This window comes from Sapajus apella, unplaced genomic scaffold (assembly GCF_009761245.1).
Source record: "Sapajus apella isolate SASKATOON/1434 unplaced genomic scaffold, GSC_monkey_1.0 scaffold119, whole genome shotgun sequence".
In the NCBI taxonomy this organism is placed as follows: domain Eukaryota; kingdom Metazoa; phylum Chordata; class Mammalia; order Primates; family Cebidae; genus Sapajus; species Sapajus apella.
This window is the reverse complement of record NW_022437059.1, coordinates 1,271,311-1,295,844: the sequence shown is the minus strand read 5'-3', so window position 1 is coordinate 1,295,844 and position 24,534 is coordinate 1,271,311. Positions and strand designations below refer to the sequence as shown.

The 24,534-nt window shown below is 58.3% G+C and overlaps 1 protein-coding gene across 6 annotated transcripts; it reads right to left on the bottom strand.

The window, feature by feature from the left end:
- Window positions 1-1,026: 1,026 nt before the first annotated feature.
- On the bottom strand, window positions 1,027-22,196 carry PEAR1 (platelet endothelial aggregation receptor 1). Of its 6 annotated transcripts, none has more exons than XM_032260685.1 (24): window positions 22,037-22,196; window positions 12,724-13,919; window positions 12,149-12,342; window positions 11,321-11,425; window positions 10,441-10,541; window positions 9,494-9,586; window positions 8,991-9,231; window positions 8,163-8,283; window positions 7,847-7,983; window positions 7,558-7,770; window positions 7,074-7,248; window positions 6,868-6,988; window positions 5,970-6,133; window positions 5,777-5,879; window positions 5,504-5,650; window positions 5,166-5,291; window positions 3,794-3,922; window positions 3,551-3,679; window positions 3,191-3,403; window positions 2,891-2,979; window positions 2,652-2,784; window positions 2,389-2,451; window positions 2,043-2,297; window positions 1,027-1,517 (listed from the first exon to the last, which is right to left on the bottom strand). In XM_032260685.1, exons 3-24 carry the CDS (start codon window positions 12,247-12,249, stop codon window positions 1,366-1,368), a joined length of 3,111 nt encoding a protein of 1,036 aa, XP_032116576.1. In that variant the 5' UTR covers window positions 12,250-12,342; window positions 12,724-13,919; window positions 22,037-22,196; the 3' UTR covers window positions 1,027-1,365. The 6 variants fall into 6 exon arrangements, with proteins under 6 accessions (XP_032116576.1, XP_032116577.1, XP_032116579.1 ...); XM_032260686.1 differs by having other exon boundaries at window positions 13,835-13,919; XM_032260688.1 differs by having other exon boundaries at window positions 12,149-12,319; window positions 13,835-13,919.
- Window positions 22,197-24,534: the final 2,338 nt, after the last annotated feature.

Sequence of the window (24,534 nt, the reverse complement as noted above, 5' to 3'; positions counted from 1 at the left end):
AAAAAAAAAAAAAAAAAAAAAAAAATTCCACTACCTGTGAAGTGCAATAAATCAAGGCGTGCCTGTATACTCTCTCCTAATATCCTGTCTCCAGCCTCTGCAGCCCCCTCGGCCCCACCCCCCCTGCACCCCTGCCCCTGGCACTTCCCACGTCTGAGCTCTGTGTTGTCACCCCATGGAAATGCCACCCTTTAGGGAAGTCCCCAACTTATTCAGTCTATAGCTGTCAGAGCACACAGGTGGCTCATCTATCTTAGCTACTGCAAGTCACTGATACTTTAATCCAGTCAGCCGCTCAGCCTTTTGGGGAGCATTTATTGAGTCCCTACTGTGTGCCAAGGGAGAGCCAATATTGAGCATAAGGACAGGATTCCTGCCTTCAGGGAGCTTACAGTCTAGTGTGGGAGGCAGTGATTAATCAAACAATCACATAAAGAAAGAACACATTAAAGAAGCGCCTGGCACCTGTAGGCCTTCTGCAGGTACCTAGTGAGTGTCCACAGCTGCAGTCAGGGCTGTGAAAGAGGCATGGAGGGTGGGGTGCTTCTCTGAGGAGGAGGTGTAAAGGAAGAGCAGGGGTGAACAGGCGAGTGGGGGAGGAAGGGCACTCCAGCTATGCAAGTCCCCGAGCTAGAAAGATGTGTGGCCCTGTGGCCTACAGGAGACCTAGAGGCCAGTGTCACTGGTGTGCAGTGACAGGAAAACAGTTCAAGGTGAGACTGGAGAGACAGACGGGCCAGGCAAGCAGGGCCTTTAAGGCCTTGGAAATTTTTGATACTGGCAGAAGAGCAAAGGGTCACCTACGAAGGCTTTCAGTTAGGGAGAAACTTCCCAGCCTGTATTTTGAAATTTTGAGCCTCGAATTGGAAGTTTCACTGGATGAATGCAGGGAGGCCAGTTGGAGGTTACTGCGAGACTTAATTGGGTTGGGGCCATCTCCCTACTAAATAGTAAGTGCCCTAGGACAGGACCTGCACTTGGCACCCTGCCAAAATCACAGAAACACACATACATGGAGCCCAGCCCGAGCGTGCACAGAAAAGGTACCCCACACACGTTTGAAATCAGTCTGGAATCAGAGTTACCTAGCAACTTTCAACCCACCAGTTTATGTACACAGGGCCCTGGGAGCCTTGGGAACAATTGGGTGGGAAAGGGAGACAGGCATCCTGCTGCCCAATGTCTCCCAAGGTAGAACCTGGGAACGAGGCTCCCGTCTCTCCTTTCACTTGCTCCGTTAAGTGTTGTTCGTGTTCAAGGCCGGCCGGTCCACTCCCTGCCCCTGGCAGGGAACACCAGGCTCTGTCCCAAGCCTTCGGCAGCAACAGCCAGGTGTGCTGGCCTCTGCCACACCATCCTGGCTCCTCACCGGTCCTGGCGTCGAAGTGGAGGTGATGGGGGATGCCGTACTGGAGGGAGGTCATAATGTCCAGGGATGTGGCTGTTCTTGGGTGAGTCATAGTGGCCGGGGGGTAGACCCGGAGGCAGAGGGGGCTGGGGGCCCACAGAGTCCCGGTCTGGAAACGTACAGGACAGGATGAGAGGGCGTGGCTCCCCCAACTCCCACTGCTCTCCTCCCCTCTTCAGCTTCTTAAAGGCAAAGAGAAGGAGATGGGTCTCTGGATACATAGCCCAGCTTACCATCAGCTAGTTGTGCGGCTCTGAGCAAAAGGCCCTTAGCGCCTCAGCTGCCAGTGAGAAAGCCCCCTCAGCCCACCCACCTCCCAGGATTCCAGGAGACTTCATCCCTTGCCTGGCTCCCTACTTTTCTGGGTGCCAACTCCACCCCCCAATGCTGTACAACCACCACTTCAATCCTGAGCCCTGCGAGGCACATACACATGCTGTTCTCCAGATGAGGACATAGGCTGAGAGGCCACCTCGCTGCCCCATTGTGCTCCATTTGAGCCGGAGGCTGACCCTGAAGGCCTCACTTTTGCTGCCACGTCGCACCTTCTCCTCCTCTCCCTGCTCCTTCTCTTTTTTCTGCCTCCTTTGTCCCGTTTCTCTGCCGCTCCTGCCAGTGGAGAGGGAGGGCTCACCGTGGATCAGGGGGCTGGGCTGCTCGTAGGTGCCACTGTCTCTCTGTGGCAGGGGCTGCCGCCGCCTCTGGCTGTCCCGGAGCTGGAGCTGACGAGGCTGCCTGGGGGGAGATCCTGAGGGGGGGCCTTTCATTTCCATGTAGCTGCTCTCCCGGGGGCCCCCTGGCAGGCTGGGCAGGTCCCGGATGGTGGCATAGGGGTTCTCACTGCTCAGGGAAGCCACGCTGGCCCCGAGCCCCTCTTCAGAGATGAGCCCTAAGGATAGAGGAAAGAAGTCAGGCTCCATGGAGGCGCTGGCTCCTTAGCCCCCGATTAGCCGCCTCCCTTGTTGCCCCTGTGCCCATACCTTTATTATAGAATGGGCCTGGGCCATTGCTGTAGCTGTAGCTGCGGTCCAGGCAGCTGCTTCCTGAGGAGGAGACAACTGGCAATCAGCCCTCTGTCCCCTCCCCAGGCTCACACCCCCTCTAGAACTGGGACCCAGAGCCCCATCTCCAGACACACTCACTCAGACGTGGTGGGATGCCAGGCTGCACACATCCACCCTCACCAGACACCCTGGACCCCGGCACCTACCCCTGTCTGGAGGCCCAGGACCCCGGCACCTACCCCTGTCCAGAGGCCCTGGAGGGTGCTCCCAGCGGTGCTTCCAGTCAGCAGGCAGGGTGGCATGGTTATCATGCCCGTGGGCCCCACCTGGCCGCTCAGGGGCCTGCAGGCTGGCAAAGAGCTGGCTGGGAACCTGAGAGGGTACAGTGCAGTAGGGAGAGCAAGAGCAAGGACAGGGCTTTCCAGAGAGTCAGGTCTGCGCGCTTCCCTCCACAGGGCACTACTCCCCCAGCACTGACCTTGTTAGGGGGCGGGGGGTTCGGGGAGCACTGCGACAGGGTGTGGTAGCTGGGGTTGGAGTAGTAGTGACTATAGCTCGGAGGGACATCTGCATGACAGACACAAGCGCAGGGTGAGCTCAGCGATGGGCAGCAGTCCAGGAGAGCTGTTCTGTCCCCAGAGATCGGTACTTTGGCCTCGCTGACCTCCCTTCCTCCCTCCTCCCCACTCCTCAGTTTCCCTTTGGGTCATGCCCAGGACCCACTCTTGTGCCTATCAGCCAGCCACTCCTCTGTGCTCCAGGCCCCATGCCAGCTCACCTGGCATGACATACTCGGAGCCGTCCAGCCGCCCGCTGCTGTAGGCCACTGCCAGGTGATGGTGCTCCTTGCCTTTTTGCCAATGCCGATAGCCAATGAACAGTGCCACCAGGGCTACCACAAGGGACCCCAGCACTGCAATGCCAATCACTGCACCCAGCGAGTTATAGGCCACTGGAGTGGTAGGCATCACAGTAAAGGGCTCCTGGATTCCTGTGTGGGATGGGGCGGTCACTCAGAATGGCATCTTGACTCTGCTGCATGGGAGAGGTGCCCAAGAGGAAGGCAGGGACAGTATGAGGGACCTAGGTCCCGGTTCCCGGGGGACAATGGGTAGAAAGGAGGAGGCAAAGAACTCACCAATCCTGCAAGGCGCGCCACTGTGCCCAGGGGGACATACACAGGCCCCAGTCTCTGGGTGGCACTTTTCCCCAGGACCACACTGGCATGGCTGGGAGCAGTTAGCACCAAATGTCCACAGAGGGCAACCTGGGGAGACAGCCAAGGAGACAGGCAGGCATCAGGAGGCCAGGAAACTCTAGTCTCCTTTCTGGGTGAGGGCTAAGTTGGGGCAGGGGCACGGAGTTCCCCTTCTGATGGTACCTTGCAAGCAGTGGGGTCCAGTCCAGCCTGGGGGGCAGATACAGCTCCCATCCTGGGGATGGCAGGTCCCACCATGGTGACATTGGCAGGGCTGGGCACAGTTTTCTCCCCAGTGTCCTGGAGGGCATGCTACAGGAGACAAGGGGCCTGTCTGGTGGGGCAGGTACAGCCCCTCCCCGATGAACTCTCAGCCACCAGCATCACTTAAGTCTTTAGCTCAGCTTTGGTCTCCCTGGGGACACCAAGGCTTTGAAGAGTATCTGCAACCAATGACTCACAAATGATTATTTCCAGCCCCATCTCTCCCCGGAGCTTCAGACCCACGTGCCCACCTCCCTACTCCACATCTGCACTTGACTATGTAGTAGCCACTTCAAATGAATGCATTCAGTGCTACGCAACCAAAGGCTTCCAAGCTACCCCACGTGGATTTTTGTTTGGTTTTTAACATAAGAGAGAAGTAAACACCTATCCTATGTAAGGCATTATTATTGTGTGTCTGACACTACCAATAATCTAGTAGTAGTTGTAGCCAGATCCTGTGGAAAAACTCTTCACCAAGATGACTTCCTTTTCTACCCTGCCTGCTGGTAAACTGATATTTAGCCTTCTTTTTAACAGCCTGTTTCCTCTTTCCAAACCCATTTTACTTGGCTTTTTTGCACTAATCTTTTCCATCATCTTCATATATTTTTGTGGGGGAAAGGCTCACAAAATAAAGAAATACATGTATTTGTTAGTATATAAATAAAAATAAACTGAAAAATGTAAAAAAAAAAAAAAAAAGGGCCAGGCGTGGTGGCTCACGCCTGCAATCCCAGCACTCTGGGAGGCCGAGGTGGGTGGATGGCCTAAGGTCAGGAGTTTGAGACCAGCCTGGCCAACATGATGAAACCCCGTCTCTACTAAAGCTACAAAAATTAGCCTGGTGTGGTGGCACATGCCTGTAATCCCAGCTACCAGGGAGGCTGAGGCAAAAGAATTACTTGAACCAGAGGCGGAGGTTACAGTAAGCTGAGACCACGCCACTGCACTCTAGCCTGGGTGACAGAATGAAACTTGGTCTCAAAAAAAAAAGCAAGCAAGCAAGAACACGTCCCAAGCTAAGCCTATGATTTCCCCTGCTCCCATAAAAATACTGTTCTTCCCAGGCTTCCCATGCAGAAGGGCAGTAAGTTGTTTTTTCCCCTGAGCTGTTCACTGTTGCATCCTTAGCACTGAAAACAGTACCCAGCAGGTAGACAGTGCCCAGTAAATATTTGCTCAAGGTGGGCCCAAGGATTTTATACCCAGGAACTGCGAAACAGAGGCCTCCCGACCTCAGCGCCCCCTCTCAGCATGCACGTGCTCAGACACACAAGCTACCACATACGCTGGGAGCAGTCAGGGCCTGTCCAGCCAGCCAGGCAGTAGCACGTCCCGTTCGAGGGGTGGCAGGAGGAGTGGTTCCCGCACTTGCAAGGCACACAGCGTTTGCCGTAGCGGCCAGGCTGACAGGCTGGGAGAAAGGGGCACTGGTGATTGGGGGCAGAGGCCAACCCTCAATCCGCCCTTACCCCACTGCCTCCCTCCCTCCTTCCCACTGCAGCAACTAGCCTGAAGACCGGTCAGAGGAAAAGACCAAGGGGGTTGGAGAGGGGAGCGCTCTGGCATCTGACACCACACTGCTCCCTGCTGGTGGCAGGTGGAGGGGGCAGTGGGGAGCCTCACATCTCTGGCAGGAGGGGCCTCGGAATCCCGGTGCACACACACAGTTGCCATTCTCAGGGAGGCAAGTGCCCCCATTCTTGCAGGTGCAGGTGTTGCTACAGTTGACTCCCCATAAGCCCTCAGGGCAGGACAGGTGGCAGCGGGTGCCTGTGGGAGACAGCAGTCAGGTGTGCCTGGATGGGCCCCCTTCAGTTCCAGTGGGCTCTTCTGGGCATGTTTCCTATGGGGTGGATCCCCCAATCCACAGTAGGCCTGGAGCCCCAGAATGCTCACCCATCCAGCCAGCCTCACACTGACAGCGTCCATGAACCGGGTCACAGCCATCAGAGTGGTCACAGTCACAGCGACTGGCACAACCTTCTCCAAATTGCCCCTTCTTGGAAAAGGAGTGGAGAGCAAACAGGCCAGTCAGCTGGGGGACACCACGGCCTCCCTCCCGCAGGCAGACAGGCTGTGCAGCACTCACCGGGCAGGGCAGCTGGCAGCGGGCCCCATGCCACCCAGGGGCGCAGGTACAGGCCCCAGTTTGGGGGCTGCAGACTCCCTCATGGGCACACTGGCAGCTGGCATTGCAACCGAAGCCCCAGGTTCCAGATGGGCAGGGCACAGAGCAGTTACCACGCTGCCAACCTGGAGGAGGGGCCTGGTTGGTAGGCATGGGGACCCAGCTCCCCTCCTGAGCAAGCACACAGTGGGAGCTAGCTGGGACAGATCCTACTATGCTATGAGCTGGGGTGGGCGGGGGTGTTCACAGCACCACACAGGAGAATAGCCTATGAACTATTCAATGCTGAGCAGAAGGCTAATTGCCTTCCAGTGAGGTACCACCCCATTCTGGGTCTGGGGTGCCTTCTGCAAAATAAAGGGGATAGCAGTAAACCCAAATGCTTACAGGGGTCCCATCAGATAGCTAAATGAGTCCCACAGAGGATGTGCCAGACAACAGGGAGTAGTGGATATGGAAGGTGAGGGACTTGTTGAACTTAATAGAGAGCTAGCCAAACAGAACACAGCTGTATCAGAATCCAGCCTAAAGGTTGCCCATGTGCCACTCTGGCAGATCTGAGGCCCTTCCCAGCACCGCAATTGTGTTTCTCTATGACTGAGGGTGAGGGGTGTTCACCAGGGAGGTGTCTTTTGGCCTCAGCCTCCAAGGACAAGTAAGATATTTGTGGTTGAAGAAAGCAAAGTGGATATTCCAGGAAGGAAATAGCCTGGACGCTTTCCCTCCGTCCAGCTGCTGCCCCCTCCACCCTTACCCTGCAGCCACTCCCCTTGGCCTACATGTACTCTTGGACTCTCACTTCTTCCCTTGCCTGTCCCTCAATCCCTCAAGTCCTCTCTGGGAAACTCCATCCAATTACCTTCCTTGCAGACGCACTCGCCGTCGATGGGTGAGCAAGCGATGGCATTTTCACAAGAGCAGCGTGAGGAACAGCTGACACCGTAAGTGTCCGGAGGACAAAGACTAGCACAGTGAGGGCCCTGAAAAAGGGTAAGCGGTGAGAGGGGCGGCCCATTCCTTGGCCTCTCCGCCGGCCTCTCTTCCTCGCAGCGGGGCGCGCCTCACCGTGTAGCCCGGCGCGCACTGGCAGAGGCCGCTGGCAGCCTGGCAGACGCCGCCGTGCAGGCAGAGACAGTGCTCCTGGCACCCCGGCCCGTGCGTGTCCTGCGGGCAGCTCTCATTGCAGTGGAGGCCGGCCCAGCCTGGCAGGCAGGAGCACTCCCCGTTCATCGGGTGGCAGCTGGGGGCGGAGGCGGGGGCGCGGCGCGGTCTGAGCTGGGCCAGGGCAGACCGGTTTCCCCGACCCCTCCGCGTAGTGGGATTCTCACATCGCTGGGGCAAGGGGGCCACTAGGGAGGCTCCCCGCTATTCCGAAAACGGAATTGAGGCAAGTAGTGGTACCCCAGGCCCCTCCCGGCCCCCGAGGCCCCTCCCTTTCCCCTCTGTGAAACCTGTTCCCCTTGGATATGCCCCTGGCGCTGTGGCGACCTTGGCCCAAAGACCTCCCCATTGGCCTCCTGATCCGTTGACCACGTGTCCCGCGGCCCACCTGAGGCTGTGCTCCGGGTCGCAGGTGCAGGGGGCCTGGCAGCTGAGACCGTAGAAGCCGTCGGGGCAGAGGCGCTCGGTGCAGCGGTCCCCGGTGAAGCCGTGTTCGCACAGACACGCGCCGTTGGCGGGGAAGCAGCGGGCGTCCGGGCCGCAGTCGCAGGTCTCAGCACAGTCCTGCCCGAAGCGCCCCACCGGGCACTCCTCCCGGCACCTGGGCACCTAGCTGAGTGAGCCTGGCGGCGCCCCACCTCCTTCCGCCCGCCTCCTCCCTGCGCCACGCCACTCACCTATCCCCAGTGTAACCTGGAGCGCAGCGGCACTGCCCGGTGAATCGGTCGCAGAGGCCGCCGTTGTGACAGCGACATTTCTGGGAGCAGTTGGGTCCGTGAAAGCCCTCTGGGCAGGGCAGGGAGCAGATGGTGCCCTGTGGGGATGAGAGGTCAACAGGGCCAGGCACCCAGCCTCCTCCCCAAGGCCACAGAACCCCTGACACCCCCATAGGCACAGAGCTCACCCCTCACTCACACCCTCCTTGGAGCCCTGCTTAGCACCACCCACAGAATACACCCCACACCCCATGCCCACAGGCTCCACCCTCCATACCATCCAGCCAGGGGGGCAGCTGCAGGAGCCCTTCGGGGCTTGGAAGACACCTCCATTTTGGCAAGGATGGGTGCTGGGGCAGAAGAAACCAGCAGTGCCCTGGAGGCAGGACACATCACAGCTGCAGGACGGAGCAGGTGAGGTCAGTGTGTGAACAACCAATAGCCGCTTCCCCTTTTGCCTCCGAGGGCTGTCCCCCCAACCCCCACCTCAGGACTTAGTGATTCACACTTACTCTTCCCTGCTGGGGACTATCAGTCAGAAAGCAAAGGGTTCCAGGACTGGAAATGGCAGGGACACCCTAGCACAGCAGGTGGGGGTAAGCAAGAGCCAGAGTGGCATGGCATGTGTGCCTCCTGGGCACCCGCCTCTTCACCTGCTCTCGGGAATACCCATGCTACTGCAAAGGGCTGAACTCCACGAGCGCCTCCACAAGGCCCCATCCTGATTTCCACCTAGGTGCACCTGCTCCCTTCTGGGACTCCCCAGCTCCCCCTGCACCCTGCCTTGTGACAGGGTTCTCCGGGTCCTTGTCCCAGCCTCCCTTTACAGCATGCCTCCACACACGTGCTGCTTGATGTTATCTCCACAGCCACCTTCCATGTAGACAATACTATTTCCGTTTTACAGACAGCAAACAAGCTCACAAAGTGTCAATGAGTTGCTCATTCCACTAGTGAGGTGGGATAGGGTCCCCTGGGACCACGATCCTGGCCTCCACACCCTCCCCACACTCGGGGCCCTGTCTGAACCACCTCATTTCCCCGTGCATGTGTGTGCACCTCTGTATCTGCGACCTCGTTAATGTGTCATTCCCCTGTTACACACCTGGGCCCAGTTCTCTCTGCAGGGCAGAAGCAGGCTCCAGTCTGGGGATCGCAGGGTGCCCCATGGCACTGGCAGCGGAACTGGCAGGCAGGGCCATAGTACCCAGGGGTACAGGGCTGAAGGCAGTTTGGGGGCTGCAGACCAGAAAGGCAAGCACACACCCCACTCTTGGGGTCACAGGGGCTGCTGCCGCAGGTGCAGGGCTTGTCACACTGTGGCCCCCACATTCCTGGGGCACACTCTATGGGATAAGGAGGCAGGAAGGGGGTCACCAGGGGTCTAGCCCATCCCCGGCCTCTGGTTAGCCCCCCGCCTCTGTCTCCCAGCCCCCACACCCCACTGTGTCTTCCACATCTCCAGAAAAGGCAGCTGGCAGCAAGGGGCTCTCAAAGATAATTGCCCTGGAGTCCTAAGCTCCTGTGCCGTGCTAGGGAGGGTATGCCCGAGGGTCCTGTGGCCCTGAAGGCACAAGAGGCCACTCCCCAGGGTCAGTAGCCACTCACCACTGGAACAGTCGTCGCCCCGCCAGCCTGGTACACATTGGCACTGATTGGGTGCCACACAACGGCCATGGACACACTCCTGGGCACAGAGCGCTGGGACAGAGATGGGTGTGAGTGAGAAGATGTGTCCACCCCTGCCCCTACCCAGCTTTTATCCTGCAAAGCCTAACCCCACCTTCTTCTAACACCAGGGACCAGAAGTTCTCCAAGCCCCAAAGCTGCCTCTAAGATAAAGAAAGACTGAGGGGCAGCAACTCATGGGGGAACTTAGCAAGATGCCAGGGTCTGTGGGTTCCCGTTCCTTTTCGTGAATTTGTCTGAGTACCTTGTTGGGAAAAGGCTTTGGGGGAGATCCACAGAAGGGGGCTGGACATGGACGCCGTCCAGAGAGAGGGCGGGTGAGGGCCGGGATGGGTCAGGCTGGAGAGCTGTGTTCCCAGGGGCTAGTGATGGACAGTGGCTGAGGGAAGTGGGAGGAGGAAGAAGGCAGGCTCTGGTCATTACAGGGTGCTGGGAGGGGGTGCAGTGGGCAGGAGAGACTGGATGGTGACAAGTCAGAGACCAATAACAATAGGGAGTCAGGGACAGGAAGAGACAGAGGCAGACCCAGACACCAAGTCCTCAGACACACAGTGACAGAGAGACAGAGACAGACCAGAAACAGAAGGAGAGCTCTAGGGCAGACAGCGAGGCAGAGACAAGGCTGAGGGGCCTGGAGAGGGGGAGAGGACACCCAGGGGGCTGGAGAGAGGGGTGTGAAGTGCTGATGGAGAGGGAAGTGCCGATCCTGATCCTGGGGACAAGGCCAGGGAGCAGGAGGAAGGGGAGAAAATCCAAAAGGGCAGAGGAGTAACCCCACCCTAGTGGGGGCCAGGAGGGACTCGGAAGAATGGGCTGAGCTCCCCTCATTCCATTGCCCCACCCCCCCAGCCCCACAGTGGACTCACGGACACAGAAGCCACTGCTCTCGTAGAATCCGTGACAGCACTGCAGGCGCTGGCGGTGGTCCGTTTTCACCACCTGACGGTACACGGTCCGGTACACAACCCTAAGGAGACCAGGAAGGTGGCCCTCAGCCCTCTCGGCTGTCCACTCTCACAACAGTGTGGCCAGGATGGGGGGTGGTGGGGGCACCGCCTAACACTCTGGGCTGGGGGAGCATAGAAAGGGCATTTCCTGGCCGGGCGCAGTGGCTCATGCCTGCAATCCCAGCACTTTGCAGGGCCAAGGCAGGTAGATCACCAGGTCAGGAGTTTGAGACCAGCCTGGCCAAGATAGTGAAACCCTGTCTCTACTAAAAATACAAAAATTAGCCAGGGGCGGTGGCGGGCGCCTGTGATCCCAGCTCCTTGGGAGGCTGAGGCAGGAGAACTGCTCGAACCAGGGAGGTGGAGGTTTCGGTGAGTCGAGATAGTGCCACTGCACTCTAGCCTGGGCGACAGAGCAAGACTCTGCCTTAAAAAAAGAAAGAAAAGGCATTCCCTGTTTGAGGTTGCAATGAGCTACCATCTCGCCACTGCACTCCAACCTCAGTGACAGAGTGAGACCTTGTCTATTAAAAAAAGAAAGAGCATTTCCTTCTTGGCCCCCTCACACAGGCACATCCTGTAACATGCATGTACACCCCAAACACACATACACACATACACCCACATACACACATACACCCACATACACGAACCCCACACAGGCCACACGGAATGAGTCCCGAGAAGCCAGGAGTTTCCTTGGAGTTTCTGAGAAGTGAACAGGGACAGAGGGCCAGGGACCAGAACGAGGCAGTGACTCAGGCAGCCCACCCACCCATGGAGGATGACAAGCACTCACGTGGGCTGGGGGCAAGTATGGGCACCCTCCCAGGGGCGCTCGCAGGGCTCCGAGGGGAAAAGACTGAAGGGGCGGGAGTGGGACTCCTTGGTGGTCGTGGTGAAGCTGCAAGACAGGGAACAGGGTGAGGGCCGAGGGCAGGGAGAGGCCTGAGCGACACAGCAGGAAACGGCCGTGAGGGCTTGGCCACAGTGGGGAATCCACAGCCCAACAATGGGGCTGGCTCCCCAAGCCTAGGATGGGATCTCCATCCTGTCCCCCACTCTCAAGTCTGGAAGGCTTCTCCCAGAGCTGGAAGGTTCTTGGAATTCCCTCCATCAGAACCCCCTTTCCACTCGATTGGACCAGGGACTTCCATTTTTCTCCCCACACTACCCGCCCTGCATGGGAAAGGCGAGTGAGAACCGAATCTGGGCCCAGCTGGCGGAGATGTGCTGGGCATTTCCAGCTATATTCTGCCCTGGGTCTTGTGTCCCTGCCCTGTTCCCTTTGCTCCCCCTGGGCCAGCCCCTCTGCTTGCTCCACCATGAATGGCTCTCACTCTGCACTCTGTTCCGAAGCTGGCCTCCCAAAAGGACAAAGGGACAGGGACAGGGACAGAGAAAGGATGGGTCAGAGACAGGACGGAGACTGAGACAACATCAGAGACGGTGCTGCCGTCAGCGGCAACCCATAAAGAGGAGTAGAGAGAGCAGAAACAGAGAAACAGGCAGGAGGGGAGAGGCTGGAGAGAAGGAAGGAGGTGAAGGAGAGGACCCCCATAGGGACAGTAGGGACAACCGGGAGCTAGGGCTTGGTGCCCTCAAGGCGCAGCAGGGGCCCTCTCACCTTTCCCAGAAGCTGCAGGTGTTGGGATCACTGGGGTTGAGAGTTCCAGCCAGCCCCAGGCCCAGGGCCAGGAGAAGGAGAGGGCGCAGAGGCGGTGACATTGCAGAGGCCTGCCCCAGGGCCGGCACAGAGCAGGCAGGGGCGCTGCAGCGGGCAGCCTGGAGGACCTGTCTGCAGAGATCTGAGCCGTGGGCCTGCAGAAGACACCAGACTGCAGCCCCATGTCCTGTGGCCCCCTGCTCTGGGCTCCAACTCCCCACCTCACTCCTGGACCACAGTCACCTCCACGCCTCTGGTCTTTGCTCATGAATTACTTAGACACCCTCACGTTTCATTCACCTGGAGTTCTCATCTTTCAAAACCCAGGTGCCACCCCTTCTGTCCTCCACCTCCTGTCCCTCAATGGCAGACAACCCCACTCATTGCTTCTGGGGGTTCCAGAACCATTCACCCTACCCCACTGTTCCTGTGCCTGCTCCCTGGCCAGGACCTCCAGAGGCAGGGACCCAGTGCCTTTCATCTCTGAATCCCCAGCCCCCAGCCAGGCCCTTCCCAGGGCACTCTGATATTTGTACCAAGGTGTGAGACTGGAAGCAGTGAGGGGAAGTGATGAGGGATGCAGCCCTGGGCTCAGTCAGAGGAAGAACTTTCCAAGTCGGAGCAGCTCAGGAATGGAGTTGGCTACCTCAGGTGGTGAGCTCCCCATCACTGGATGTATGCAGGCAGAAGCCAAAGCCAGCGTGATGCGATACTGTCAGGGGTTTTCTGTTCTATTTGTGGGGAATAGGGCTGGGTCCAGGTGACCTCCCAACCAGTGGCGGGCTGGAGCCAGCTCACGCGGGCTGAGAGCCCATGGTACTAGCAACGTGTTCAGTGATGTTACGTGAGTAGCCTGGAATCAGGCATGGGGGTTATTGACACCAGAGAAACTAGCAAACACTATAACCCAAGGCCAGCCACCCCGTCCCCGGAAGTCAGTAGTGACACCTTAGCCAGCACATTACACCCAGCTCTAGGGGCCATCGCCTAAGGAGGTGGCCAACCTGGTGACCTTGCATTTAAGGAAAAGCTCCCGCCTCCCTCATACCCTGTCGGCCATTTGGAAATGGGGTCCTCTCCCTCCCCACCACCCCTGGCTCCCGGGACTTCATACAAGTCTGCTCCCTCAGCTCCTGGGCTCAGAGAGGCTGAGCTCCCGCAGCACCACGCCCGCGGCCAGCTTCAGGTTCTGTGTTCCACGTTCCCAAAGCTCGCTCTGGCTCCCTGCTCTACACTCCCCGAGGCACCCACATCTGCTTATAATTTTTCTGAGAAGAGAGAAAGGTCGCGGCTGCTGGCCCCTTACCCCCCTGAGTATCTCAGGAATGCTGGCCCCACCCCACACCCCACACCCACACATTCCCAGGGCCCCCACAGACCCTCTCAGCCCTAGGAAGGCAGCCCCTCCTTCCCTCCAGGTCTAGGCTCCTAACTTAACTCCATCTCAACGCCATGCTCCTCCTCCATCTTTAACCTGCCAGCAGCCCTTCATCCAGGAGGCTGGCCCGCCCCTCCTCCCAGTGCCAGCGTCTACCCACCCCTCCAGTGCGGCCCCGCCACCATATCCCATCGCACCCCTCTGGCTGAATCTCAGCCTCTAGCCTCTCCTGCTTCCTCCCATCCATCCTCAGTCCCCAAGTAACTCACCAGGTGGGACCTGCCCACAGCTCAGCCCTGGGGCCTGAGGGCCAGGGAATGTCCGGGGGGGATCCCAGCGTTTGAGATATGAAGCCTGAAAACAGGAAACAGAGCCTGGCTAGGATGAGGGACAGCAGGCGGCACAGGGGTGGCCCCGTCCTCCCGCCATCCTGAACGCCGGGGGTAGCGTAGGAAAGGGCCGTGACCAGAAGCCTCTTTCTGGCTGCTTGTCTCCAGAGCGGACGCTGCGGTCCCTCTGCAGGGAGAGGCCAGGGTCAGGAGTTCGGTCCCTCTGCAGGGAGAGGCCAGGGTCAGGAGTTCAGCCCCTCTGCAGGGAGAGGCCAGGGTCAGGAGTGCCCTAGAGACGCTCCCCAGAGTGCCCCAGCGCTCCACTCACGTCACCCATACACGTCCCGCTGCTGGAGTCGTCCCTTCTCCCAGCTCCTCAAACCATCCCCTCCCACCCCGCCCTGCTCCTGCCATATTCCCAGGCCCAGTGCCCACTCCAGGGCTCGCTCTGCCTGGTCCCAGCGAACCTTCTCCCCACCTCTCCCTGGCGTGGTTGGCAGCCAAGGCCGTGGGCAGGACCCTGAGCCCTCCCTCCATCCATCTCTGCCTCGCCTCTCCATCTCCACACTCCCCTCTTCCCGGACCCTCAGCTCTGGCCCTGGCCTGGGGCCTCTGTGCTCGGACTGGACCGCAGCTCAGTCCGTCTGAAGCCAGGCTCATCACCCTTGTCCCTGGGTGATCCTCATCTCCTGAGCCACACAGGGACTCCCCAGGCATCCGCCTGCCCTGGACCTGTTCCCAGAGCCGACAGCAGGGTGGCGTGGACGACCCCTGCTGCAGGAAGGACTCAGGTTAAGGCCCAGGGAGGAGGCGCTGTGTAGCTTGAGCAGTTGTGGGGACTGGAAAAGGTCCTTCCCCCATTCCTGTCACCCCAACCACCCAGGTGCTGTCCCTGTCACCTCCTCCCAGACAACTTCTAGGGGACACGGTTCACCTGGGGGGCTTTGAGATGGGCTGGAGGAGGAAGAGGAGCATGAGGAGGGGCTGGCTCTAACCCCCGCCCCCTTCTGGCTGGCTGAGAGCTTAGCTGGCTAGAGGGGTGGGTAGGTTCTGTTTTCCCAAAGGTCCTCAGGGTAGGGCCGGAGTGCGGAGGAGGCATCAGCTGGTCAGCCCAGGGGCTGGAAGCCAGGGTGGGGTCAGGGGAGACCAGTGGGTGGCCCAGGGAGGGGACAGATTGGGTGGGCGTCCTGGCCGGAAGAGGAAGGGTTTGGCCTGACCATTCTTTGCCCCCGAGAAGGGAACACAGGCCAGACCAAGAACCCAGAGCCTCCAGGCTTGTTCCCATCTAAGCCTTTGTCCCTGAAGGGCTGGGGTACCTGAGCCGGCCATGCTCCCCAAACCCCTTCCAGCTGCAGCAGCACTGTGCCCCAACACTGCACATACCCCTCAAGGGGGTGAAATCAGACCACTCCTGGGCCCCTGATCTGCCCTGGGGGCCCACAGTGCACTCACTGCGGGGGTACCCTGGAGCACCTCCCCAGCAGGCTTGCTTCTTCTCATACAGAGCCCCCTCCTGCTCCCCTACTCAACCTTCACCCTCCAAGCCTCTGGTTCAAGGACTCAAACACCTTCCCTCCCAAGAATCATAATGTGACCCCACATATCATTCACTGAGCTGAAACAGGCAGGGTGCTGAGAAATGTACATGATCATCACATTCAAAGTTTACATTCACTCCTTGTGGTAGGTGTTATGGTCCACTTCAGACATGAGGAAGCAGGCACAGAGAGGGTAAGAAACCTGCCCAGGACCACACAGCCAGCAGCGTCAGAGCTGGGATCCAAATCCAGGCTGCTGGCAGAAGCCTCCCCATAATTCCATTCTTTTCCGAGCCCAGACGGGAAGCCCAGGGGCTCCGCATCTTCCTTTTAAAAGCCTCTCTTATGGGGGTGGGGGAGCTGGCAGGGGGTTGGACAGGAGAAGGGGACGGGGGTGGGGGCTGCCACAAAAGCATGATCAGAAGCGTGGGAACCAAGATGTGTTTACAGTCAAGAATGAGCTGACACTTCTCTCTCCTCCACCTCGAGATGCAAATCGGCTGGGCTTCTGGCCAGGCCCTGAGATCCCAGCCCTCTCTGCCTCCAAGCCCACACAGAAGACCAGATCACCCTCCCTGGGCTTCCCCAAACTCCAGCTCAGCTGGTTCCCTCTGGTAGGGAGCCCCCTACCCTCGCTGTGCCCCAGCCCCTCCTAGGAGGAAGGAATTGAGTGTAGGCTCTGGGGGAGTGGGGGTGGGGGTGGGGTTCCTGGTGGACAAGAGGATCCATTTCTATAGAAAGCAGAGAGTAAGAGTGACGGAAGTGAGATAGCAGAAGGGACCTCCCCACCACTCATTCCAGCTTCTCTGGGAAGTCATGCAGCATAGGATAACCCCTGAGCTCTGCACCCCCAACCCCTGCCCAAGTTCAAGCCTGGGTGTGATTCCCAGCTTGTAGTTCCCTCGCCTGTAAAATGGGGATGAGATGGGTACCTCCTTTGTAGGGCGTCTGTGCAGACTGAACGAGTTGATCCAGATAAAGCGGTTAGAGCCCGTGCCTATATGCTTGGTTAACATTAGCTGTCTCCATGACAGTGTCCTCAGTCCCATTCCTCCTCCTGCACCCAACATGGCCCCCTCCCCCCTTTCCCCCCCCTTCCCCCTCCCCTTGATGGTATTAATTCCAGGAAAAACTTTCTCGTTTTCTCTGAAGAACCCCCAGGATGATCCGGGAATGGGAATGGGGCCGCAAATGCTGACAGAGAGAAAGGAAGTGTGGGCAGGAGGGGGCCAGGCTCCCCCGAGAACCTGATCCCCCAAAATGATGGGCTGCCCGCCAGGTGCATCTTCAAGCCAGACACGCTTGACAAGGCAGGATGCCTGAATTCTGCCTCCCCCAGCCCTGGGCCTGAGCACCAACGCTAGCTCCTCACTAGGTTCCACTGCCCCTCCTCTCTTCTCCATCTCCCTCTTTCTGTCTCTCACCACTTCCCATCCTGGAGGACAAAGCTTCTAGTCCTATCTCTGCTCCTTACAAGCTGTGTGACCTCAGTTATAATATATCACTCAAGTCCTCTGATCCTCCATCTCCTCATCTGTGAAATGGGAGAATATCACTCCCTGCCACCTCTCAGGGTTCTGCAAGGGTTGGTACTGCTGGTTCCAGTGATCATTCTGGAACAGAACCTCAGACTAGAACCTGCTTGGTGGGTGTGTGTTGATGCAAAAACAGAATCCTCTAAGCTCCAGGGTTTCTGCCTCTTCCTTTTTGACGTTTGTCTTGTTCTTCATCAGACATTTTGCTATCTGCCTTTCTCCCTTCCCTCGTCAGCTTCTTGGCCTCTGTCTTCCTGCCTCTCTTCTCTCCTTTCTATACTAAGGCCACCATGTACAGTTGCACGGTATATTCACTGCACAGCGGCACCATTTTCGAGGGTAGAGTGGAAGCCGAACTCCAGCCACGATCCACTTACTAAAGCCATGCGTCTTAGTAAAATCAGGTGCTAAGGTCGTCTTGCCCTGTATCTCACTTGTCTGTCTGTCCGTCCTGTCTTTCTGTCTGTCTCCCTGTCTCTGGGTCTGTTTCTCTGTGGCCTTTTCTAATCTATCTTTGCCATGGAGATAGGATCACTTAGTCCTTCCCACCCAGCTGTGAGATCCCAGTCCAAAGACTTCTTCCCTCCCTCCCCAAACAGGGAGCTCTCCCAGCGGCCTGCTGCACTCCACGTGGGCTGCCCAGAACACCCATGTACGCGCTTGCACACTGAGCACAGAGCGCCGCGTAGATCCAGGCTGGCCGGGCCCTCGGCACACCAGGCATGTCTGCCAGATGGAGGAACAGGAAGCGTGCGTGTGCGCGCCAGAGTGCGCCAGGGGCTGGGCGGGAAGGGGCAGGGGTGAGGGGCCGGACTTGTGTTCTCTGTGGCTCAGGAAACAGAGCTAGAGGGTCCTAGGTCCAACCTGTTTACTCATCAGGAAATGGGACGGCTGCAGGGATTCTGATTCACACATCTATCGCGCACACACACCTCCTGGAAGCTGTCACCAGTGCCAGTCCCAGCCCTCGCCACCACCCTGGAAAGTGATGGTGATTGTCATCCCCATTTCGTGGGCGGCACAGTGGAGGGTCTCAGGTAAAATGCCTTGCCAAGGCCTGTCTGGCTGCAGAGGCAAGAGCAGGATTCGAATCTGCTTCAAAGGACAAAGCAGGGTGTGGAGGGTAACCCCTGGGGTGACACAGGCTAGGGAGCAGCGCCCCCTCAGACCAGCCTGAGATTACCTTTGGACAATGCTCTGGCCACTGCCCCCTTCTCCCACCCTCTGTGGCTCCCTACACTCCAGGAAGAACACCCAGGGGCCCACCCCCACCAGTGGGCCCAGCCTCATTTCCTCTGCCTCTGTGCTCCCATCACACTGGACAGCCACTGACCCACATGCCTCTCACACACCACCATGGCCGCTCAGGCCACCCCTGAAACGCAGGTTCTACATAGCCTCCAAGGCCAGCCTCTTCCAGGAAGCCCTCCGTGGCTCCAGCCTCACACACTCCTCCCTGCTCTCCAGGCCTTCCTGCAGGCTCTCTGCACAGTCACCATAGACCCTCATGGCCTCAAGGAGGCCAGGGTTGCTCTTCTCCCCCGAATGCCCTGAGGCCAGCTCCCAGCTGGACTTGCATCCGTCCCAGAGGCTCCACACCTACCCAAACCCCAGCCAAAGTCCTGGCACCAGTGGACCTCCCCTGGAGGCAAGCAGAACTCATCAGGCCAACCCAGGGCTTCACAGCCCCCGACATACCCCAAGTCTGCCGGACTGATTAGGCTGACAGATACCGTATCATTGATTGCTGGCTGGTGAGTCTGGCTTCCCCACCAGGGTGGACTCTCTCAAATCTCATTCCTTCCCAAGGCTCTGTGAGCGGGCCTGGGTGCCTCCTGGCTGTTTCCTCGAAACTCCCATCCTATGAGTCATTATGTTTTCATTAAAGTCAGCCTGCCTCACTGGACTGGAGCTCCCCAGGGACAGGGTACGTCTCTGCCTTCCTCACCACTGTAACCCCACCAGGCCCCACACCCAGGGCGCTGGGCACCCAGCAGGCAGTCACTAAACGTTCTCGTGGAGTGGATGGACTGATACACCCTGAAGTCCCTTCTGTCTCCAGTTAGCCTTAACTTTCCCAGGAATGGGAAAGAGAGAGAGACGCTGAGAGGCCATGGCTTCCCCCCATACCCCACACAGCAGAAATGGGCCCTTGTCCTGGGGCCCTCGACACACAATGAAGTGCGTGTTTGCTGTGATGATGGAAGGCGGAAGGCAGAAAGAACTTTTCAATGTTACAAAGCAAAAGGCGACTCCAGACTTGCCCTCCTGACCCCCAGCAGGAATTCCTCGGGGCTGGCCTCCAAGTTCCTACGGCATGAGTGCACGCAGCGCCAGGCCCTGAGTCACCTGGAGGTGTAGTGGCATGCCCGAGGCGCCTGAGCCCTCATCCGGTGCCTCCCACCCAGGGACAACGCCCCCTCACTGTCCACTGCACACATCTCCCGCTACCCAGAGGGACTGGACCCCAGGTGCCACTCCATGGGGCTAGGACGGAAGGCAAAAGCGGGAGGGCATGAGCACCCACCGGCAGTGAACGGGCCAGGCCCCAGGACTCACCCTCAGGCTGTTTCTCCCAGGACGCGGGTCTTGCTGCACGTGGGAGCTGTAATACTAATTACCGCGCCTTGTTAAATGTGTACTGCGGGTGCTAGATCCTTTTAGTTCTCCCAGCATGCCTATAAAGTAAGTGCTATTATGCCTCCCATTTTATGGATGAAGACATATCCCAGAAAGGTTCAGTGATTTGTGCCAGGCCACACAGGTGACTGAAGCCAGAGCAGGGGTTTGGGCCAGGTTTATCTAACACCAAAGCCTGTGCTGCTTTCTTTTTCTTTTGTTTTGAGACAGAGCTTCACTGTGTACCCAGGCTGGAACGCGGTGGCCTGATAAACGGCTCACTGCAGCCTCAACCTCCTGAGCAATGGACCCACAGGTGGGCACCAACACCCCCGGCTAATTAAAAAGAAATTGTAGAGATGCAATCTCACTATGTTGACCAGGCTGGTCTTGAACTCTTGGCCTCCAGATTTCCTCACACCTTGGCCTCCCAAAGTGCTGGGATTACAGGCGTGAGCCACCTCGCCTGGCACTTCCTGTGTGCTGCTTTCTAAACTCATAGTTTCTTTGGTCTCCTGACTTTCTCCCTCTCCCTGTGTCTCCACCTCCCTTTGTTCTGTCTCTAGGTCTCTGTTCTGTTTTTCTAGGCCTGCTTTTCCTCCTCTGGGCATTTCACTGTAATGAGTCTGCTTCTGCGGTGTCTCTTCATCTGTCAGCCTGTTTCCATGTTTATGTCTGTCTCTTATCTCTGTCTTTGTGTTTCTCTCTCTCTTTCCCTGTCTTCTCTGTCCCTTCCTTCTGGCTTCTCTCCTGTAGGTTAGGTGACAGGAGCCAACATTCTCCCCAGAGCTGGGATGGCCCCCCAGCGTTCCCCATGAGTCCTGGGAGGCCTCTTTCTCAAGGCTCCCTAGGCTCCTCAGCGGAGAGGCTCGGGGAGCAGAGCGTGCTGGGTGGAGGGAGGCGCACAGCAGCCCCACGACTTCTATCTCTCTCCAGGTTTCCGACTGGTGGATGGGGCTGCCCGGAGTGTGAGTTTCCTTTTCTGGGAGAGTCTGATAGGGAAGGTTGAGGGGGAACAGAGGGTGGAGAAACAGCTGCCAACTCTCAGCTTCCCCCTCCAGTGGAGAGAGAGGAAGGCAGAGAGGTGAGCTTGGCCAACCCAGCTCCATCTGCACTGGGGCACATGGTGGATGGAGATGGCAGCCCCACCTGCACTGGGGCACATGGTGGATGGATCTTCGGAGGCCTCAAGAGTGGGAAAGGCCACAGCAGGCAGGAGACAGAGGGAACAGGCGGGCTGCGCCCACACCCTGGCTCACGAGCACACACAACAGGTCCTATACCATGAACTGGGTTTGAGGGGTTCAGAGACTAGCTCCCCCATCTCCAACCATCCCCCTAGCACAAGGCCAGCTTAGGCCAGAGTTGAGAGCTGACACCCAGCCCAATGCTGCCTGAGCTGAGGCCTGGCTGAGCCTGGGAATCTCAGGCCAGCACAAGCTGTTCCAGTCCCCAGGGGAAGAGGGTCACGGCCCAGCCCCGGGAGAGGCCACTCACAACAGGCCAGAAGAGGGGAGTGGAGAGCAGCTAGGGGAGCTAGAGATGGGGGCAGGAGTGAAGGGTGGCCTTGCTGGGGCCTGGGCTCCTGGACCCCCAACACACCCACCTGGCCCTTAGCACAACCTCAGATCATCAGCCTGCCAAGCTTTCTGAGGATCCAGATGCCCCGGGGATTCATGCCGGGACCTCAAGCCGAATCCCCAGTCCTGATAACTGGCAAAGATATGAGAGCCAGCGACCTGCAAACCTGGATCCCTCCCCTACATCCTCCCTCACACGTTCCTCCCCTGTGGGCAGAGAGGTGACACTGATGGTAAACACTGACATGGGATGATAAGCACTGTCCTCAGTGTTTACCGTCTGTGTATCCAGTGAACACAGGCGTCAAAGCAGGAGACATGCTTTTGCTCACTTCAGCCTCAGCACTCATGAGGTAGGCCCTATATTATTCTCCTTTAGAAATGAGAAACTGAGGCACAGAGGTCAGGTCTCTTGGCCAAGGCCCGGCAGACAGTAAGCCGCAGGGTGGAGGCTAGCACTGCGGCAGTCTTGGCTCCAGTGTGGGTGCTCTCGTGGCTACACTTCCCTTGAGCCAAGGACAGTACCCCAGTGCCGGCCAAGGACAACACCCAGTCTTCTCTCCCCAGCCCTGGCTGCCCCCAACTCACACAGTCTGCGGACCAGGCCCTCAGGGAACAACCCGGCTAGTATTTCATCTCATTTACACGTTCATTACAGAAGGGAACCCCCAATCCATCCTCTCTGGCCCCCTCCACTGACCCGCTCCCTCTTTCACATCTCGCCATCAGTCCCTCTTTTCTACACTCCTGGCTCTGGGGTCTCAGACTCCAGAGGAGGAGGGAGACCTCAGGCCCTACACCCTTTCCCTGGGGCAGGGTGGTCTTCGGCCCCCCCTGCCGGGGGAGCGCAGTCACAGCGCAGTCACTCACCTGCCTTGGGGCCCCGTCTCTCCTGCGGCCTGGGATGGGGGACCGCCGGGGTCTGCGGGGAGGAGGGCTGACGGCCGAGGACTGAGCGAGGGTCCCCGCGTCGAGCCCCAGCCTGACTGCGGGAGCGGCGTGGAGGCGGGACGCTGCTGATCACAGGGCGGAGAGGGGCGCGGAGTGGCGGGGGGCAGGAAGGGGGTGGGAACTCGGGCGCTCGCCAAGGCAGGAAGTTTTGACAAGGAAACGGGAGCCGGGGGAGGGGAGATCCAGGCGCCCCGGAGGGAAAACTGTGTTCAGGGTGGGATCACCGAGGCCGACTCTGCGCAGCCTGGGCCAGGAGCAGAGGGGGATGAGGAGGGGAGGTCAGCGCAGGGGCCCAGGGCCCGAGTACCCCCCTAGCTTCCCTTCGCTGTGCGGCCTGGGTTACTTAACCTCTGGTGCCTCAGCTTTCCTGTCTGCAAAGTGGGGTTGTGGAGAGGAACCAAGGAGATCGCCTACGTCGGGCACTGTCCAGTGCTGCCCAGCAACCGTCATCTTATTAAGACCCCGCCCGGGCACCGCATACCACTGATCTCGGAGAGGTGGACAGGGCGAGGCCCCTCCTCTCCTCCTGCCGCCCTAATCACGCTGCGGAAGGCCGGGTGCAGTGGCTCACGCCTGTAATCCTAGGACTTTCGGAGGCCGAGGAGGGCGGATCATTTGAGGTCAGGAGTTCGAGACCAGCCTGGCCAACACGGTGAAACCCCCGTCTCTACTAAAAGTACAAAAAAATAGCTGGGCATGGCGGCGGTCGCCTGTAGTCCCAGTTACTGGTGGAGGTTGAGGCAGGAGAATCGCTTGAACCCAGGAGGTGGAGGTTGCAATGAGCCGAGATCCGGCCACTGCACTCCAGCCTGGTGACAGAGCCAGACGCCGTGCGGGCAAAAAAAAAAAAAAAAAAATAGCTAGGTGTGGTGGCGCGCTCCTGCGGTCTCAGCTATTGGGGAGGCTGAAGAGGGAGGATCACTTGAGCCTAGGAGGTCGAGGCTGCAGTGAGCCAAATCGCGCCACTGCACTCCAGCCTGGGCGATGGAGCGGGAGCCTGTCTTTAAAAAAAAAAAAAGTAACACCGCGGGAGGGTGTGACCCTGGGCAGCAGTCTTCCGCGCAGCCTCCGCAGCGGCCAGCCCCCGCCGCGGCCAGCCCCGTCTAGCCCCCGCCCCGCTGCGCCGCAGCAGCTCCTGGGCCCACCGAGCCCCGTGCGAGCGCCACCTCGCGGCCAGCGCCCGCCCCCAGCGCCCCACAGCCGGCGGGCGGGACCTGGGCGCCGCTCCCCGCCGGACAGCAGCGAACGTTCGCTCTGGTCATCGTTAGCCCTTCGGGCGTGTTGTCTCATTGAATCCTTCAGTCGACGTTGGTTTTATCATTACGGCATTGACATCTGGCGAAACCGACGTCCCCAGCGGCTTAGGACCCTAATCATTGGCAGAGCACTATTCGGTTTGGTTTTGAGAGGGAGTCTTGCTCTGCCGCCCAGGTGCGATCTCGGCTCACCGCACCCTCCCCTCCCGGGTTCAAGCGACTCTCCTGCCTCAGCCTCCCGAGTAGCTGGGATTGCAGGCGCGCGCCACCACGCCCGGCTGATTTTTTGTATTTTTAGTAGAGACCGGGTTTCATCGCGTTAGTTAACCAGGATGGTCTCCATCTCTGAAAATGTCAGAACTTTTTCATCATCCCAAACTGAAACTCTGTACCCATTAAACAGTAACTTCCACTCCCCGCCCCCCAGCCCCCAGCCCCTGTTAACCACTATTCCACTTTCTGTCTCCATAAATGTGCCTGTTCTAGGTAACCCAAACAAGTGAAGTCATAAATACTTGTACTTTGGTGTCTGGCTTATTTCACTTCTCATGTTAGTTTGATGAGGTTTGTGTGTGTGTGTGTGCGCACCCGTTTAGCCACCATTCCAATTTTTAAAAAATGTTTTTAAATTTCCATATCCCCCAAAGTTTGCCTGCTCCCCTTTGCAGATAATGTCCCCAAATTCCATTTTCACCCCTCAACCCAAACCCTGTGAAATCTCTGATCTGTTAGTCTGGGTGCGGTGGCTCACGCCTGTAATCCCAGCACTTTGGGAGGCCCAGGCGTGCGGTTGGGAGTTCGAGATCAGCCCGGCCAACACGGTGAAACCCCGTCTCTACTGAAAATACAAAATTAGTCGGGCCTGTAGTCCCAGCTACTCGGCACCTATAGTCCCAGCTACTTGGGAGGCTGAGGCAGGAGAATCGCTGGAACCCAGGAGGCAGAGGTTGCAGTGAATTGAGATTGCACCTGGTCGACAGAGCGAGAAAGAAAGGGAAAGGAAAGAAAGAAAGAAAGAAAGGGAGAGAGAAAGAGAAAGAAAGAAAGAAAGAGATCTCTGATGTGCTTTCTGTCACTGTAGGTTTATTTGTTCTAGAATTTCCATCAAAATAGAATCGTACGATATGTGCTCGCTTTCTGTGACTTCTTTCACTTATCACA